General features: G+C 37.2%; 1 protein-coding gene across 2 annotated transcripts in view; it reads left to right on the plus strand.

Moving 5' to 3' along the window:
* The window catches only part of DPP6 (dipeptidyl peptidase like 6), a 626,323-nt gene that overhangs the window by 539,441 nt on the left and 65,467 nt on the right, over positions 1–21,415 (plus strand). For both annotated transcript variants that reach the window (XM_072412585.1, XM_072412586.1), the window contains exons 9-10: positions 14,811–14,965; positions 19,244–19,341. In XM_072412585.1, the coding sequence (XP_072268686.1) occupies positions 14,811–14,965; positions 19,244–19,341 (253 nt within the window). The remainder of the gene's footprint in view (positions 1–14,810; positions 14,966–19,243; positions 19,342–21,415) is intronic.

Genomic DNA, 21,415 nt, shown 5'->3' on the forward strand with positions numbered 1-21,415 from the left:
TAGCCTAATAGTTCTCAGAAAGTGACATCAGGCAGAGTAAAAATCTTCAGCAGCACACTGTACACTAAGGAATCACTTAAGGAGTTCCAACACAATTGTGAGATTTCCAGGAAAGGATAAAGTGATCCTAAAGTATTTTTTTATTTGGAGTAAAGCTTCAAGCAGATCGTCTATGAGCATTTTGGATGTTAATCTAACATCTGCTCCACTACATCTCCGCTTTCACAATATATATGTACAGAGGATTTATTTTAAAATATCAAAACCTGTCACCTGTCAGTTACAATTTATTCCTTACATTTTCATCTTTCGTGAATCGTAGTTAATAATGTTATGGACTAATAAGCCATATTTCCTGTATGCAGATGGAACAATGCCCATTTATTAGTTTCAATTTTGCAAGGTGTTGGTGCCCCTTAATTACTTATATTTAAAATTACTCCAAACACAATTTTTTACATTCTTGTTTGAGAAAGTAAAGGGGAAATTTTTCTAATGGAAATGTAACCAACTATAGAATCAACAACTTGTGCCAGTCCTGAACTTCACCTTGGGAAAATGGGTACACAAACTATGGTAATGACATCGGCAGAGGATGGTCAGTGCTCTAAATTGCAAAAAGCAAAATTTACATAATGATACTCCATGATAATAAATTAGGCATCAAAATGGGGTGCATAATAATAAATATGCACACTTTTTTATTAGGGTGCCAGCAGAGAGGATACATACACACACACATATATATATATATATATATATATATATATAATACTATTATAATTACAAATTATATATTACACTTTAACCTGGTGCCCATTCATTCAGTGGCATAGGATCACAATAGCAGTTAGTATAGGGCCCTGAAGACAAGTGCAGGTACCCACAGAGACCTGATATATAAGGACTTCAGGGGGATACAACCAGTAATGTTGCACCAGGCCTAACTCCAATGGCAAAGGTTTGAGCTTAACCACCATTGGCATTTTGATCAGGCCTGGGCAGCATTGACTGGCCAGCCTCCGGATTTTACCTACTTAGTACCTACTTGTGGATTCTGCTTACATTTACCTTTCCATACCGTTTGCCTGGCTTGGGGGCGGCATCACCTTGCAAAGACATGGAGAGAATGGTGCTGGGAGAGAATGTGTGCAGAAGACAGTTGTGGCTAATTGTGTGATTAGGCTATACAGGTGGAGTGTGGCAAATGGAGTAATGTGCCATTTGTTACTAACCCCAGCCTTGTCCCATCTGTGTCAATTCTAGGGGTACCACAATAAGCAAATTTACCTGGTGATTTCCAGCTCTACCTCTGCATTCATTTATTCATCATCCATACTTGATCTTGATTTATACATTACAAGCCTAATTTATTAAAGCCCTGGAGAAGATAAATGATCATGGTAGAACCTGGGTGATCCAGCAAACCTGAAATGAACCTGTTCCAGGATTGATAACATTTGCCAACTAACAGCAAATGTTTTTAGGAAATCCATTCCAGATTTGCTTGATGACCCAGGTTTTCCCATGATAGTGTATCTTCTCCAGTCTTGGAGAGCTTTAAATAAATCCGGCCCAATGATTAAATATTTGTATAAAAAAACAGTGAAATTCCAAAGCTAATACCAGAAATACACTGTATTAAATGATTCCTTGCATAAGCTAGCCTAATATAAAATGTGTGTCATTATAAAAGATTATTCATTATTTGTTCAAAGGTCATGACATTGAAAATGTGTTTACTCTGTAGCAAAGAAAAAAAAATACCCTAATGTAATTTTCATTTTTAAATTATTAAAGAGAGAGAAATAATTACCATGACCTTTGATACTGCTATATTAAATATACAAATAAAAAAATTAAAAAGCTCTTATGTGGCCATAAGTGGATGTTAACACTCCAGATCACTGGAAATCAGGGTAATATTAGCGTTTTCATCATCTGCTCACACTGCAAGCAAGCTCCAAGCTTTATTATGAGCTTGTGAATATAGTTTTGGTTCTGAGCTCACGGCTCATGCAGCAGTTTTACTTACAAACATACACACATTCGTGTGTAATAAAAAGTAATAACTAACTTTCCCAATATAGTCAATTGCAGCTACGTAGATAATTATAGATCTTGGCAATTTTTTTAAAAAGTAAAGAAGTACAAAAATACTAGAATTCCCAGCACTGCCTATAGGCGCTCAGTAGCTTCTCTTTACCCTATCAATATTGTTCTACATAGTATATCTACATGGGGGCAACCATCGAAAAAGAAGTGTAGGGCTTTGCTTTGTTAAAGGGGATCCATCATCATATTTTTTCATGATTTAAAAGAGTGGCTAACCCCTTTCTATAATAAAAAAAAGTTTTATAACGAAAAAACATTTTAGGATACCCCCTTCTGCACATGCCCGGGATCGGGCATTTACAGATAGGGTTTTCCTGAAATGTAAAACATAAAAGTGCAGCAGGCGCACTGAGATTGGCACTTTTTTCGATTTACATTTACAGGAAGGCGCATCACGCGATCTCACACCTGCACAGTGCGAGGTCAGATGATGTCACCAGAAGAAAGAAGAAGATAGAATAAGATGGTGGAACCTGGTGTCCAGTCTGCTAGGGGACACCCTGGGACTGATTGGACCAGTATCATGAAGAGATCAACAGCTGTAATACTAAGTGTAACTACAGTTCTATTTCAAGCCAGCCTCCCCGCAATGACTACTGATTCAAGCTGGTGGAGTAACAATATAGGGTAGGAATAAATGATAAAATGTCACATTTGGGGAGACAGGACGACTAGGTGCTACGGCTTGCACAAAAGTGGTGTGAGTCCTGAGAAGGGCCAAGAGGCGGAGTCTAAGCAGCAACCAGGTCTTATACAGAACCTCTAGTGGTGAGGATGTTGCGCTGCTGGTTACCGCCAGGTTGCGGTCCTTGAGCACACCAGGGTGGGGGCAGGTAGATACACGGTACCAAATCGCAAGGCAGAAGAATTTTCAAGGAAGGCCAGGGTCAGGGCAGCCAGCAAGCAAGAGAGTTCAGGTCACAAACCAGGGGTCAAATACTAGGGATCCAGGAGAAAGACACTAGTGACACACGGGCCACTGTGAACACAGGGAACACAGGTGACACTGGAAGGGAATTGGCTGGAAACAACAGACTGGGCAACACAAGAGCTGGACAGGGAAAACAGCATGTGTACAGGATAATGCTCAACTGAGCTAGGGGCTCAGCACTAGTGGAGACACATTGCACAAATGCTGAGTGCTGTGTCTGAGCTAGCTAAATAGCCAGGGATCATTAAGAGGCTATTTCCTGATTGGCCGGCGGGTTGGGCGAAACTGATAAAGCTTAGGAGCGCAGGTACACCTAGAGCAAGAAATGCCCACATGCGCACAAGAGAAACGCCTGTGCTTTAGTGAGGAAGATCGAAGTATGACAAAGGGCGGCATGGTGCCTCAGACATAGCACTCTTGCCTTTGCAGCACTGGGTCCCAGGTTTGAATCTCAGCCAGGACACTATCTGCAATAAATTTGCAGGTTCTCCCCATGTCTCCAAGGGATACCTCTGGGTACTCCAGTTTCCTCCCACATCCCAAAAACATGCAGTGAGGTTAGTTGGCTTTGCCCCAAAAAAATTGACCTTAGACTGTGTAAATGTCATATGACCATGGTAGGGACATTAGATTGTGAGCCCTTTTGAGGGACAGTTAGTGACACAACAATGGACTTTGTACAGCACTGTGTAATATGATGGTTGTATATAAATACTGTGTAATAATAGTAGTATTAAAGCTCAAGGGATCAAAAGTAAAGAAAGAAAATCCTTACATTTCAGCACTGTAGGAACAAATCTTCTTTCCCTAGTGGTTGCACTTGATGGTCTTTTTTCAACCTAACCTACCATGTAACTATGTAAATCCCATGAGTCCATCTGTACAGTAAATTCTCACAAAATTGTCAAAATTAGACATATACTACCTAGACAACAGAAGTTATGACATTATGTTGCTTCGTTTGGTCAGGTCTAGGTTCATCATTGTTACGTGCCCAAAAATGAGATCAGCTGACTCCAGAATATACTGAATTACCAGTTTTGTTTCCATCAACAGATGTTTTCTTACCAGTATCCATAGAGCTCAGATTGTGGGAGTGGCCCATCAGACATCATTTTTACCCATAGATTGGCCACCACAGAGAACAGATCTTAACCCCACTGGGAATCTTTGGGATGTGCTGAAGAAGATTGTACGCACCAGTCCAACTCTCCCATCATCAATACAAGATCTTGGCAAAAATAATGCAAAACTGGATGGAAATAAATGTTATGACATTTTAGTTTACTGAAAGTATACTACAAGGAATAAGTGTCATCATTTTAGCCACAGGCAGTCCAAACAATATTAGATAGTAGGTGACTTTTTTTGGCTATTCAATGTATTTAAATGTATTCAGCGGTTGTTTGGAACCATCAGCCCTGTCGATTCACATTAGCTGTAACTTGCAGATGTTACAGAAAGAGAAAATACCAACAAAAAAGTGGGTATTTTAAGGTAAAACCCTAATTTGTGATGATGAATCTCTAATCCAGATGTTGAGCAAATGCTCGTGAATGTGACTTGATTGGAGAAAACCAGATAATATTTGTGAATCCTCTTAGGGCTGCTCTATAAATAGAATAGCACATTGCTGTTCAATCCCTTTTTTATTAAAAAAAAAATCTTGCTAATATTTCATTGATATTTAGTGAGGAAACATACAAGGAAATCTTAGCAAAAGCACAGCAATACGGCAGTGTTATATTTTGTTAGCTTTCCCTAAACGCAGCAAAGTTTTATAAGGAAGTTAAGATGAATGGATTGGGTTTGACATTTTTGCTTTTAATTAGTTACTTTGGCCTATTGTCAGATTGACCTTTTAAAGTTCACCAACACGTAAAATGTTGCTCTGCTAAATAAATTATCATTCAAAATATGATTTGTGGTTTCCACGTTAAATACTTTTTTAATTCTTCGCTAGCTGAACTCATCACAGCTTTGTCATCACAGTGAAGTTCAGTTGTCTAATTAGGTGTGGCTATGTGTAAAGAAAATAAAGTTTATCTAAACCTAAAGAGCAAACATTTGTTATATTCCAGCTAACAAATCATTAGATAGAGTGGCTGCATTAAGATTCTTTATTTTCATCCGGCGATCTTTCTGGTAATACTCTTCCTGTCCTGTTCAGAACTGTTGCTTGATTGCTTGATTTTATGCAGCTCCCCGCGGCGGGAACCTGGCACATTATACAGGGTCTGCACATTATACAGCTGGCAACAGTGAACTGTACTAGTACCACTCACTGCCACCCCCATTCATTCCCTATGGGGGGCTGCCGTTGGGAGACGCTTCATGTAGCGACTCCCTATGTAACTGTGTTTCCTAGTGGTAGGAAGTGGTAAACGCATCAAAACCTCACCACCAGAGTGAATAAGCCCTAAGTGAAGGGTAGAGGTGTTTTCAAGAGGTACACCTGCTTGCATCATTTTCCTGAATATATTCATTCAAAAATTTAGCGTAGCGCTGGACTCTTCTAGAGGGGTGAGCACTACATTATTGAACACCAATCAAATCCCAAAACAAACTTGATTAGTTATATGTGGCTTTATTATAAGTATAAGCAATTGTAACACACTTTTATGGAAGAACTAGCAATAGATAAACAGACCAGACAGTTCTTAGCATGCAGTGATACACACAAGGGTTACTTGGTGGATATCTGTTGTAACAATGTGTTTTATACTGCAATAAAATTGAGAAACACTGCAACATAATGCATCATCTATTTAATGGCACTGGTGAATAAATATATATTTGTTCTTGAAGCTCTTGGGCAATGTTCTGATTTTTACCATTTACCATCCTTTGTTATATCACAGAACTTGTGGTTTCTGGTGAAATACAAACATTATTGTGATTTAGGTAACCTGATGCCTGTTGGTGATTTTCCAATGTATATCTATGAATGTTAGACTGGTCAGGTTAGGGTAGACCATGTGTACACATTCCAGACAACAGACAGTGTTGGATATTATTCACAAATACACCCCAAATGTGGTGGGTTATATTATTTACTAATATTTATTTATGTGCTAATAAACATTATAGTTAAGGCTCAACAAAATATAAGTTGTTCTCAATTTTTCTTCCATGTGGATTTTTTGTAAATTGCCCCTGTGTAGTCATTTGGAAATGTCTTACTAAGTTAGTTTACTCCCCCTCCCAGCCTACTTTTAATTCTTTACTATTTACCACTTTTACTTACTTTTCACACACTTGACCTGATTTATTAGAACTCTCCAAAACTGGAGAAAATAGACTATCATGGGTTTTACCAATTTTTTTAATTCTTTGGTAACAGAATTGTTTGGTGGTCCAGCAAACCTGAAATGGATCTAGTCAAGGATTGAAAACATTTGCCAAATAATAGCTAATCCGTTCCAGGTTTAGTAGATCACCCAAGTTTTTCCATGATAGTTTTTCTTCTCCAGTTTTGGAGTGCTTTAATAAAATCAGGCCCATAGTGTTTTGGATCCAACACCTTCAGTGTAGAAGGACCCAAGAGGACTTCCATGTCTGTTCTATTTTTACCTTCAACTTATATAGTCTCATTTCAGTCTGTATCCATTGTGTATTTCCATAGACAGCAACCTCTGTAAAGTTTATTGTGTATAAAGTGTTTTAAAATAACTTGGAGCACATACGTGTGTTTACAATAATGCTTCCTATTTTTATTGCAATTTCCAGGAACAATAGCTCTTTATAAAATCCAAAAGAAAAAGATTTTGTTCTGAAAACTCAATTTCATCTGTGATTGAAAAGATATTTTCTGATATTAACTGCAACATTTTAACTCATCAGACTTGAAAGGAATGTTCTGGGATTCTCAAGTGTAAATGATTTCCGTTATTGTTGGGCATAAATGGTGAATTAACTGACTGAAGGGCCTCAGGCACTTTGAAAACAGGACTTTGTAAGCATATAAAACACCATCTTTAAAACTCTGTAACAACGGATTGCTGAGAGATTCTTCCGCTTAGTCTACTTGGTAAATATTACAATAGAACTCCAGGCAAAAAGCTACATAAACATTTAATTAATACAAAGTGCCAAAAAGTTTTAGAACAGCCCCACTTTTGCCAGTTTTAAAATTAATGATCTGAGTCTGCTAAGCCAAACTGTTCCTGTCAATGTCTCCTCCATTTTTTAAGTTTTGTTTTAATGGTGCAAAAAATAACGGAGATTATCATTAGGTTTGGTAACTTAAAATATGTGTTTAGTCAAAAGAATTGATGTGCGTTTAACCTTAAACATATGATTACCCCTAATACGATTCAAAATTCAAACAGTTCCATATGTTTTCATAATGCTACACAAATTCAGCTCAGAAGCCAAAAAAAGTTTGTGCTCCCAAGCCCTTAATAGTTTTATTGGATGCATAAATAAATTTATTGTGTTCTGATATGCTGAGTTGTACAGACTACTGTATTGGGGAATGGTATGTGATTACATTTTGTTGTCCAGAGCTATGTAGAGGAAAACTATGGTGGGAAAGACTGTTGTGGAGCTGTGCTGGTCCTAGCTAGTAGTTGGCTTTCATAGCCTGATGTTTCTTGGTAGAACTCTATTGGGGGGAAAAGAATATCTGGGGAAATTGGTGTATAGCAGAGGAGTTCTGGCTTATGTGGTGCATGGTAGATGAGAAAAAGTAGATCTTCTGATACACTCAGAAAATGGACCTGCTACAGATAGCTAATAAGAAGGTACCATGGTTTGCAGCCAGTAAAAAAAGAATGATCCTGCTAAAAATAAGTAAACTAGGAAGAAAGAAAACCCTGCGCTGGAGTACAGTGGTTGTTCCTGATCAGTCATTCATCAATCCGCCTTGGCTAATTGATGATTGATGCTGGGAGACCACTGCATGCATGTCAGATTTTTGTCCCAAACAAGTGATCATGCTCCTCTCAATCTGGTGTGTGCAGCAGCCTCGTAATGTTGATCATAACAGATCAATGAACAACTGAATGGGAACAACCACAGTGTATTTTTGAGAGCACAATGGGGTGTTGCTCAATCGTCCACCCCTCTCTATATAGCGTGTGTATAGCATTTGTGCATTCATCTGTCATAGAAATGATCACAAAAGATCATTTCCAGTGACAATCCTCTAACATCCATCAGTGTAAGGCTTAACTCTTTCAATTAGAGATTTGCTACCTAAAAGCAAATATTGTACTCAAATCCCATTTTTTCATACTTTCCTACCCATCTTCTTCTGTCTTTTGAAACCCTCACTACTTCCCACCATTCCATATCTCCTTTCCTATTGTGTGTTACTTCCCCACCTCCTAGATTGTAAGCTCTTCGGGGCAGGGTCCTCTCCTGCTGTGTCACTGTATTTGTCTGTCATTTGCAACCCCTATTTAATGTACAGCACTGCCTAATATGTTGGCGCTACATAAATCCTGTTTATTATTATTAATAATAATAATTTTGTGCTGTGATTTAGGTTTGGAGAACCCTCAGTATTATAATTTCCCTTCGTATAAACATAATAAAACTGTTTTAAAAAAAACATGAAAAGAAAATACAACTCACACTAATCCATTAGTTTCCTTTTAGTGGACAGTAATGATATAAAACAGAATGATCCCTGAGCTCTGTGCTGGAGTTTTTCTGTAATAAATTAATCATAGAGAAGGTTTAGCTGACCTCCAAAGTCCTTGATAATGTTCCTGCTTTTCTCTTTCTGCATTCAGATTACTACTTGAATGTATTGTGCGTGTGAGTTTTTTTTGTTTTTGCAGCAATACTCTTGTATCTTGTCCCTGCCGGCACAAATTTGCCTGATATACATGGAGTATTTCCTCCCCTCCTTCTATCACTCCTATTGTACCAGCCCTTTATGTAGTCAGATGTGAAAATGCCTTTTATCTATGCACAAAGGAAGACCTTTTGGCCAGTGTTAAAAAGCACTGTTAGCAAATCCAGCTCATGGAGTGGCAATATGAAAGATAAATCAGCGTCTTTCCAGTTCAAGTGCTACCATAAAATTGTAAAAAAAAAAAATGTGAAGTTTTTTTTGTCTGTATTTATAATTTTACTTTTGTGGGTGCTTTTTTTTTTTTTTTTTAATTTCTGTACAAAATATTTGTTTACAACCAGAAGATACAGCCATGGCTCTCAGTATTCAAAGAAATCTTATTTGACAACAGTGCCTGACTAATACAAACAGGGCCTTCCCTTATTTGTAGAGAGGGACAGAGGTAAGCTTCAACTCTGATTGATAGGTTATTCACAATATAGCAGTAAATCGTCCACAATATACACTGAAGCTTTAGCTTTGAGCTAAATGATTATATGTATTGTATTATATTAATATATATTACAGCAGAGTCCTTTTTAAGGTGGGGGAACCTTTTGGTTTTAAGGACTTAATGGAACCCCTATTACAATTGCTCAGTATAGGGGTCACAAGGGAGAATGTCACCCTTACAGATAGCCACAATGATCAATGGTATCAATTAAACTGACCTGAGAGTCACACATTGCTCAAGGAACCCCTAAAAACCTCTAGAGGATCCTTAGGGTTACAGGGAATCCTGGTTGAGAAACATTGTATCACAGGCTACAATGGGAATACTAAGGCAAGACTGGACAGACTGTCATGAAGCATATATAGTAGGTGTACATTATTGCAAGCACTCATAGGAGTAAAGTGAAGTTTCAAACAGATTTAACTAAAAAGCCATTGCCGTGCTTGTCATGGGGCTGTGTCTGCAAATTATGCATCCATAAGGCTATAAATTAAAAGCCATAAATATGCACTACCTGTTATTCCTCCATGTAGCAGCATTAGCCTAGATGTGATCGGACTGAGTACCTGTATACATGCCAGGTAAGCAAGAATAAATCATTACTATCTGTGTCAATGACATATTGTAGTCCATGGCATTATTAAATAAGGAGGCAACGTGCAACATAGACAAAGAGTAGAATAGCATCTGGAGATATAACTGACAGGGGACGATAGGTCTGTGTAATGTTTGCTTGACTATAAGGCTCATCAAAATGCAGATTAAACCACAGCTGCATCATAATATCAACATTCCCAATGTAATGACACAAAGACTTGGAACAACTCTTCCTCAGGATCATGAGCCAAAGTCACAAACTTGTGACTTGAGTGCTTAATAGATAATAATGTTAGGATCATGGAAGAATGATTATGCGTGGCTGCATATTACATAAAACTTCATTCTGTATGTGTCCCTGTCCAGTTGATGAATGTTCACACATATTTTATGCATATCATTATATTACTAAATATAATACTATTGGTTTACTAAAACTGTGTTCACTGGGAGTATGCAGTCATATTACAGATTAAGATAGGTGAGTGAAACATCATATTCACTGGTATGGGTGAATGTTCAATTTGTAAGATGAGTTAACCTTTGCAAAGTATGATTTGGGCACTTTTAAAGTCCAGAGCAGATGTTTGCGGTGTGAAAACTGGGAAACCCATGAACACTAAGGCCCCTCCAGGAGATTCTCCTTACCTTTCAATCCTCCCCTATGCCTGGAAATCTAAATCATTTGCAGTTCTCACATTTGATGTGGAACATGAGCTTCAGCAAAGAATAGGAGCTTGCAGCACCATGCTCTGCCAACCTTCCTCTTTGTGTAGACCAGAGGCTGCAAGATAGAGAGAGCTTCACCTCTTCATCTGTAAGTCTGCAGAGACTAAAAGATAAGGAGATGGGGGTTTTGTGTGTATGTTTATGCATATAACATTTTGTTGTGGGCTTGTTTGTGTGCAATGTGCAGATTATACATTTGTATGTAATGCAGTTCTGTTTGTGTGCAATGTGCAGATTATACATTTGTATGTATTGCAGTTATGTTTGTGTGTGATGTGCAGATTGTGTACATGCTTCCCACTGACCTCTAACAGGGGAATTTTTTTATTCCCGCTAGCTGCTGATGTAAGGGTATTTATTACTCCCATTGGCCATTAATGTAGGGGATTGTTTTACCAACACAGATCAATTTTTTTATTTTCTCCACTGATGCAGAGGCATTGTTCAATCACACTAACTAAAAGCATGTTTTACTCCCATTAACCAATGGATATTTTTACCCCCACTAAACACTAATTTAGGTGAATGTTTTAACTGAACATGAACATTTAAGGGCATTTTAAGCTCACACTAATGTACTGGCATGTTTTACTTCCATTGTCTACAGTCCTGCTACTAAACAGTGTGATGGACAATGAGCTGGCCTATTCTTCAATAAATATTCATGTTATTTTTTTTTTTTCGTTTCTTGGTTAATCCCACCACCTTTTTACCTCAATCTGCACTCAACGGATTGATGTGACCTCTAAGTTAATAAAAGCTTTAACATGCTTTTTAAAAATTCCTTTCATCACCATATTTCTGTCCTATCAACTGTCTTCTGCCAAGTTACTGCCACTTCTGTTTTTTCTCCAATCACTCCTCCATCTGTACTCTCCTTGTATCTCACAATATCATCAATGGTGTAATATTCCAAACTCTATTAAAATTTAAACGCAATGAACTCCTGCAAAAAGTCTGTTTAAAAATAAGGTCATTTAAATAAAAAAAAGAACAAAGTAACAAAGATGTATTCTATTACCTATGATGTGGCTTGGGTCAGAGTGCCTTAAAATGGACCTAAACCCAAAAAATTAAAAAGGGGGGGGGGGGGGTTATGGCAGAAGAGACATGCAACATTTTTCCTCTACCCCTGGTGGCTTTTTGTTTTCTGCTTACACTACACAGCACATGCATGCCCAGTACCACTACAGACAGACCAAATTGACAGATCATGCCGAGTAAAGTGTGCACAGGAGTTTATAAACTGTGGCTGTTCAATAGACAAAGAGAAAGAATAGCTATGGACCTAGTAGAATTGGCGTTGAATATGGCAATTTCAGGGGAAGCAGTGGTCAGATTTACATATTTGCATTGCCATGACATGCAGTAATATACACAGCAATGCAATTGTAATGCATGTAGCTCAATACCTACCCTATCACACCTGCAATCCGCCACATCACATAGTTACATAGGTTGAAAAAAGACCATCAAGGCACCAGATGCCACCATCTTCCTTCTGTTCTTCCACGTCTGGATGATCTTTGACCATCTTGATTGGCCATGTTGGGATGACATAACCATACAGCATCTCAGCTCAGTTTTTTCCAGAAACCCAGAGCAATCAAAAAGGTAACTGGCAATATTGCAGAAAGGATATCTGGCCCTGGTGTATTTATTTATAGGAATAAAGTGGCTTGTAAAGGTAATGTCGTAGTATTCATATGCATCCGCCAACAAAAATGACTGATTTTACAACTCTTTCTGCGTTCAAACTGACAAAGTGACATTTTTAATTTCTAATCAGTAAACTAAAAGCTGAGTTGCTATTTCAATCTAGATTGAATGGCTATTATAAACACAACAATTATATTGTGTTAAAAGGAATATGATTGCTATGTACAGTGTGAACATCTGATGAAAGTTGCTATATAAAGAGCTGAGTATGTACAAAGGGAGATTTGTGGATTGTGTTGTTTTGTGTCACAGTTCCCTTTCACATTTTGTTAATATCACATATAGGGGAAGTCTCCTTATCCTTTCCTAGCAATTGGTTGCTCCTGATAATATCTTTGAATATCTGTGATACTATTTATACTATATATACTATTTAATTTTCTTTGCATATAAAAAGGAAAAAGGATCACCTTTATAACAGTTTTTTTGACATATTGATATATATACATATATACATTAGGTATAGAATGTATATTTTTTTTTTTTTTGGAGGAAAGGCACCTTATTCTAATTGGTCACATTGGCTACAATGATGATTCCTGTATTGTTACACTCTTGGTCGGTGCACTGTGGATTTATTCATTCTTTGTCTTGGTCAGTCATTACGAATTTCCATTTTCGTCTTAACCAGGGTTCTTCCAGAGGTTGCTAGGGGTTCCTTAAACAATGAGCAATTTGTGCCTCTTGGGTCAGTTACCGCTTTTGGCTACCTGTATAGGTAGGTAACATTCTTCCCACTGGCCAGCAATATAGGAAACATTCTTCCCAGTGACGACCTCAAAAATATACCATGAGCTGTGGATATAATAATTATAGAAGGGGCTTCTTAAAGAACTGAAAGTTTTTTCAAGGGTTTGGTAAAAAGGTCAAGAAAGGCTGCTATATGATATAACATGTGCATCAGGTTGGTCAATATACAGGCAGCTCAATGGATTTTGTGTTTATCCCCAGCCTCAACAACATCCAAATGAAGAAAAAAGGAAGATTAAACATTATATTAACCAAAATGTGTTTTCTTTTTCCAAATGAATACAGAATACAAAATACTAATTAATTTCCCTTTGTACTCTGTGCTTTGCCAAATAGCTATTTTCCTTTGCACTCCATTGGGAAATTGGTTGGCGCTTTATCCTATAACTAGTAATAATGAGGAATAAAGAAAATAAGTTTTTAGTGTACACAGAATGTGATCTACCATTTTTTTCTTATTTCTAGGTTAGTCTAGCTGTTATTACTTTGGCTGGCGTCCCATTTTAGATTGGCTGCAAATATGTTTCTTTTCTTCTAAACATTATCATTTTTATTTCTATCAACGCCAGATATGAAATTCTTAAAATGATATCAGAGTGTAAAAGTGACCTAACAGGGCCCTCTCATACTCATGGTGTGAGCTGCATGGTTGTCAGATCCTCAGTACATAGCAAACTGCTGCTGTGTATGTTGGAACAGCAAATCTCACTGTAGGGAACCAAATTTGCAAGCAACTTTGACCATGGTGCAAATCTTTACTTTCTAATCACTTTTTGGAACCACAGTGCAGCCACATGCAAAAAATGGTTCCTAACCTCCTCCATTCACTTCAATTAGAGAGGTTGGGACCACAGTTTAGACCGCGGTCAGAATGTTCAGTGAGTCTGAAATAGCCTTTAGTTTTTATAGCTGTCATGACAATATGGATTCCTTCTAGGGTGCCTAAAAATTCCTAATTTTCAGGGAAAGGGCTGGTATTGCAGTGATATCCACATCCCATTACTTAATAATATCATATATTAGGTGTTACTGAAAGCAGCAAAGTCTGGAGAAAAGGGGACAGCAAATGTGCTGGATGCACCTTTGCTAACCCAAAACATGCTAACAGGAGGAAAAAAGAGATGGATGACATGATCAGGCTGATTGTTCCTTTACTGTCCCAGCTGGAGACAGGGAAGTGACCAAACTGTACTGTATTGAAAAGTCAAGTTACCAACCTGTTTCTGCTGGAAGTGTGTACAAATAAGTGTGTGTTTCAGCTCTGTAATATGCAGTTTGTTAAGACTTCAGCTTCAAAGCTAACTCCAAGAAAACAACTTAATATACCACTGAAATACGGCTTCTGATTGGACATCATAACAACAGACAGGGTCTGATATGTCCTCCCGTCAAAATTTTCCTTGTGAAGTTAAATACATTCAGTACATTTGATTGGACCCTAGTCTGGTTCCTTCTTTACCTAGTCCAGATGAGAATGAAACACACAGATCTAATCAGACCTTTGCACTTACACATATAAATATATATAATATAAAGGGCACCTAAATGCTAACAAGTGCAATAATTTGCCTTTTTTTTTTTTTAATCTCTCTGCAGTTTTTAATGTTTTTTTCTAAGGGTTCCATTATTTTAACACCCATATATTTATGGTATTTTCTGTTTCTTTACAGAGGAAATATTCAAAAGTCACATTGCTCATTGGTGGGCTCCAGATGGTGCCAGATTAGCGTATGCAACAATCAACGACACCAAAGTCCCCACTATGGAGATTCCAGTATATACAGGATCAGTGTACCCAACAGTGAAAAACTATCATTATCCAAAGGTAAGAAACTTCTTTCTAAAACCCAATTTTTTTTTTTATAATTCAGTGGAGCTAGCCTATATATAGGGAATTTTGCCCACAGCTAGACTGCAATTAAAGTGCCTATTATATAAAGAGGCAGGTGCGGGTTGGCAATTAGCTATCTGATTCAGCCTTTGGAAACAAAAGTTGTATTACCAGCCAAAATGTGGAAGCTGATGAAATGAAATTTGTTGACTTAATTAATTTACACATAGGGTGATGGGAATCAGTGTCATAAATCATGGCCAGAAGTATATCCTTGCATAAAAACTCACCTGAACATTGTGCTGGGTTTATATTTATTTTATGATGAGTTAATTAATAGCCTTTGTTGGTCATTTAATAAATAAATCTGCCTGGGTTTCTGGTGATAAAAGCACATTTTATCATTGGTTTACGTACACCTTTAAAATACTTTGCACTTAAAGGTAATATGTAAATTTTATATACAACATACATATACATATGCATTCATAGGTTCATAGCGCCAGATTCATAGCACCTGCCAATGTTATATGTAAAAATATTCAAGTTTATCTCACCCCCACTGATCTCTGTGACATACTGCTTACTCCTTATTTCTAGCCAAACTGAGGCTTCTTCTAACGCATTTTGTCATTATTGAAATGCGTCAGGGCTGGGAGGTACTATGAACCCAAGAGTGCACATTATTAAGCCAAAATGTTTTTATACTATATCATTATTTTTGTGTTTTAATGAGATTATTTTAAAATGGAAATATATTTGAATACAAGCCATTAGAAAATCTGCATTATCTGTGTAAAGTTTATTTGCTTTTCTATGGCAAAGGAGCAAAGGAAGGGGTATAGATGGAAATACACTGGCCATGTGTGTCATATTGCAACTATATTCCATTTTATAAAAATACAAAATCTAATTATTCTATCTATTAAAAACAAGGACATTACTTTACGCAGACTATATTGCAGTAGCCAAAGCCTGGAAATCTCCCACCAATAACATTGAAGCTCTGTATCCCAAGCTTAATTGGATTATTATCAATGATAACTTTACATGCTTTATCATGCACACTTTGAATGTTTTCGACCTGACCTGAGATCCCTGAATCTTTTATTGCAACTCTGGACTCTTAGGTATAGAAGCGAGAGGTTCTTCCCTTTCCTCTGCCCATTGTCCTTACTTCCCAAATTCTGCTGACCTCTTCACTTATTGTCCCCCTTTGGCTTATGTCTGACTTGTTTAAATTTGTAATTGCTGTTCATAATGTAACTGTATTTTTTCTTGTGATCTCATTCCCCATATCCCATAACATGCATTTCCCCGGTATGTTTCTTCAGAGGTATTGCGAGAACATTAAATGTTAGATCTTGCAATAGCCCTGATGAAGCCAACAGGCAAATTGCGTTGGGTTTAGAGACATAATGTGTACTTTTACTTGAAATACAGGTATTCATTCTGTATAGACAATGATCATTTATCCTTTGAATATTTAATAGGGTGGGACCTAATTCCTGTTGAAAAATAAACTGTGCCATGCATATATTTATGTAAAATGGTCATAATGACCCAATGTACTCACAACTTTATCATTATAAAAAAAGTTTGCCACATCAGGAAAACCCACCTTTGTTTTGTTTTCTTACCATTTCTTTTTATCACTCATTTCCCTGTTGAGTTAAGTTGAGCAATCACTATATGACCACCCACATTTTTTAGTGTGGACAACAGATTGGATGCACTAAAGAAGAAATTGCATGGACTTTAGGGTTGTTGATTTATTATCTTTTCATTTAATTAATCACCACAAATTGTTGTATGATGGAGGAGTTTAAAGATTAATCATGATCGTAATAATATTTATGTAAGGGTCACTTCTTGTATTTCTTTGGTGAAATGATTTATTAATGAGTACAGAATTGCAGTGAGTTCTTGTCTTTTTTAAATGCCTTGGGTTTATCTTAACAATTAGCTGTTAGAAGTGTGTGTAACACAACCCGAAGCACACAAATTTGGGTCAATACTGAAATGAAAGTGTGAACACTTTCGAAAGTGAAAGTGTGATTTGTGGCTACAGGACGAAAGGTTTAAAATAAAAAAGATATACTATATTAATAGTCAACATTGTTAAGAACTAATTACTACCCATTGCCATAGTTCCCTCTCATTGGGGATGATTTAGTAAAGGAATATAGGCTGTTCACTTAGCAATGTGAATTAAACCTTAGGCGGTATTTGACTTAATATAAGACTTGATATTAAGCTTAATGACTTTAGACATCCAATCATGTGCAAGTGAAAACCACGTGTTTTTTCATTTCCTTGCATGTGATTGAAAATTCTTTGCAAAGTAAATTTTTGCCACATTTACTGGGCTTAGTGAATTATCCCTTGCAGATTGATATTCAACTATTGGTTGGCATTCTCACCTTTGCAGCACTAGGTCCTAGGTCAAATCTCGGCCAGGACACTATCTGCAAAGAGTTTGCATGTCCCAGTGTTTGGGTTTCCTCCGGGTAATCCAGGTTCTTCCCACATTTCAAAAAACCTGCAGTCAGGTGAATTGGCTTCCCTCAAAATTAGCTTTAGATTGTGTTAATGGCACATGACTATGGAACAGACATTAGATTGTGAGCCGTTAGTGATATGACTATGGAATTTGTAAAGCGCTGTATAATATGTTGGAGCTATAAAAACACAAGTTAATAATTCCTTTTGCTAAGTGAACAGCCTATACTTCTTTAATTGATCAACCCCAATGTCTCTCAATATACATACTGACATATCCTGAAATCATTTCATACATTAGACAATCCACAGACAAAAGCTGTTAGTCCAAATAAACTTTTTAAAGTTTTTGTTGTATGCAGAAGGACACTAAAAAGAGGAAAATAATCGTCTGGGCTTTTCTTTTTTTTTTTTTTTTGTTTGATTTAGAAAAGTGCTGTGCCGCTGACCCCCTGAAGATCAGCACTGGATTTAGTGTAATTGTCGAGAGACATAATGGCTTCTAAACCCAGACATCTCCATTCCAGAACCGTAACATCAAATAACAGAAGCACTCATCTTAAATCTCTTCTTTATTTTCTGACACCTTCTCTCACACCCCTCATGTATCATCCTCACAAAATGCAGTACTGCGAGATTGATGAGTAGAACATACGTCCCTCAGTGCTTGTGTATCACAGATTTCTGCCAAGAAGAGATCTAGCTAACACATAGGAGGAGCAGTGAGAAGAGCCTTTGGTGTTATATAAACTCTCAGTACAGCCGGATGAATGAATCCCAGGCTGCCAGCATCATTGTCTCCATGTCACTTTGATCTCACATGACGGAAATACTCAAGCAAAAGCATTTTTCTACATCTAAAATAAACAAAAGTAGTTACCTTTTTGTGTTCTACAATTTATGACGTATGTGTTCAACATAAATTAGAACGGTCGTAGTAGTTTCATTATACACAACTTCTTAGGGGATTTCTTTATTCATGAGCATTCCCAAAATATTTGTGATTCTGCCATGTTGTATGCCATGCTCTATAACTAGGAGGAAATGCACTTTTTCTACTATACTTAAAGCAAAACGCTTTCATAGCTGATGGCCCACTGGTATTGATATCAGACTTGCTCCAGTGTTTTCCCTCCCTAGCACCGACATCTTTACAATTCCTTTGGTGCTCCATCCACTACTGCTCCTTCCAGGTGTAACATATTTCCTATCTCCACCATTGGGTAGCCATTAGTGATGCACCATGAAGTCACATGATTCATCCTGGTTTGGAATCCTATGCTGGGATTGGCCCTAGAGTGTGCAATGTAAACAAGTAAAACAATGCTAGGAAAAAAAGTTTTAAAGTGGCAAAGTCCCTTGCACCAAAAAGGCCTAAAAAGGTTTTAGGGATTAAGCTCTACTTTAAGAAATATCAAAAACATGGCACCCCAAATAAATGGTATCTGGATGCCATTGTTTGTAATTAGCTAATCTTTAAAGTACCCCAGCTGATAGTGTACACTGTTTTTATTCCCCCTCACTAGTCCTAACTTGTGTTGCTTTTGCCTAAAAAACTGATCTGCCTCGTCTGGAGGGCTACAATATATTACTAGTTCAGTTATTAGTTCTGAGTTTACATATACTATATGAGTATATGTGATTGGATTGATTGTTCCAGACATTCACATGTTCTTTCTAGACATTCATGTCTTTCCTATCTCTTCAATTTGATTTATAATGTATTAATGTATAATGTAAAACTAAGCTTAGTTTTATTTCATATTTTAGGCTGGCTTCGAGAATCCGGTTGTCACCTTACATGTTGTGAACTTGAATGGGCCTCTCCACCACGTGGAAATGATTCCCCCTGATGATCAAAGAATGAGGTACAGTACATCGGATAACTGCTCACTTCATAGAGAATATGCGTCTTTTTATCCAATGCACTTCAAAGACATACATGAACATAAAACACATTCCTCAAAGAGATAAATAACACACTAACATTATTCAGTACAATATTTTAATAGGTAGATTATGAATAACGTATTGTGTATCTATCGGTATTTGGTACCAAATAATTTTTCTTTGGAGTCATTTGAGATTGCCTTGGATCCCAGCCTGGCAATGACACCTATAAATCTGCCACAGTGGTCACCTGCTCATCGATGTGACAAGGCACAAAATAAAATCTGTATATTCAGATATTGGCCGGGTATATCGGGGATGACCAATTGATACCCGAAATTGCAAGAACAACAGATGACAGACTGTGTTTCCCAACATCCTTCTATTACAACACAAACTATCTTGGGGGTAAGCGGTGAGTTTAAAAACCACAATCAGTTGAAGAAACTAAAAGGCACAAGAGTACCTAAGCCTGCATGGATAGGTGCACAGCTGTAGAAAACTACACAATTGTATTCTGATTTATTAGCAAGTTTATTTCCAAGGTACTACCTATAATTTCCACTAAATAACATGATTGCTCTGAGAATTCGCATTTTCCAATGTTGGCTGTAATTGGGCTTTAAACTACCAAAGCCACAGTTGCGATCCGATCTCATTAGGCACATTATATAGGATTTCCCAGCACTCAGCTATACAAGTCAAACAAAAGAAGTCTAGTTTTATTTTGCAAATCAGGAGTTAGCTGCATACGTTTGCAAATTAAAAAAATGCATAAACTTCCATTTTATTAAGTGCCATTGTTTTGCGTGGTTCTGTTCTCAGCTACGAAAACAATGTCATTGCAATAAACGTAGCAATATTTCATTACATAGCATTCTTACCTGGAGGCTAGCCCTCCTCACTCACGTCCAATAACACACTTTGGACAGAAACCTAATTTGATGGTTGAATACTTTACTAATATTCACTCAGCATCAGCTCTCTATAGCTTGTTTTTTGTGAACACTTTCCCTGTCACCTTGTGAATCTATTCAGTCAGCATTGAAGAAAGGAAATGCCACATCTTCATCCTACAATAAAGTGTCCATGAACATCAGCAAGAAAACTGCTGAGAGCCTAGGACTTCCTGTTCACCTGCATGGATGTCGGATAAGCAGATAAACGTTCCTGGCAGGGTACACATTTTCCCATTGCATCAACTGTGAAAGTCCCAACTATAGGTGACAGTTTCCAGAGGGGCGATTCTCAGCGCTGAACTGACATCCCTGGCTGTGTCAGCAGGATGAGGAGCCCTGCTGTGTGCACTCAGGATGTACTGTACTCCCATTGCATTGCTGAACCTGGAAAGTTTATCTAATATACAGAATATTTATTTCTAATGTGCCCACAACAGTAAGCTTTGGATATTGGATCATCTTAAATATATATATTAATATATATTTATATATATATGTATATGTGTGTGTATATATATATATATATATATATATATATATATAAATATAAATATATTGGTTTTGTTTTAAATTGAACCCTTTGTTAAATGTACCTTATAAGCCACTGTAAAAAGACATATTTTCTGTTTCAATTTCAGTCAATTCCAGTCAAGTCAATTCCAGTCTTTCAATTCCAGTCAATAGCGTTTTTATTAGCAAAACCAAAAAAGTGTTTTAAAATATACCGGTGCTTACTATTACTATTTACTTCCCTTAAGTTGCCCTATGTGACCATTTTTCCCTTTTTATTACTATGCAGTTATAAGGGGTGAATACCTAGCCTAAGCCCTGTTTTTTGGGGTTGGGAGTATCATCTCAAATTGCGTTCGGGTTGATGCGTGCATACAAACATCGGTGAACAGAATGTTTGTCTCATGTGTGTCTAATGTGTTTGCGCATGGAACTAAATGAAACTTGTTTCTACTCATTTGTAGATTCATAAACTGGGTGGGTCAGTTAAGCTGTGTACACACGTCCAATTTTTATCGTTAGAAATGAACGACCGACGAACGACCGATTGGCCAAAAATCGTTTGTAAAAAAAGTAACCAACG

The sequence above is a fragment of the Pyxicephalus adspersus genome, chromosome 5 (assembly GCF_032062135.1).
Source record: "Pyxicephalus adspersus chromosome 5, UCB_Pads_2.0, whole genome shotgun sequence".
NCBI classification, from domain to species: Eukaryota; Metazoa; Chordata; class Amphibia; order Anura; family Pyxicephalidae; genus Pyxicephalus; species Pyxicephalus adspersus.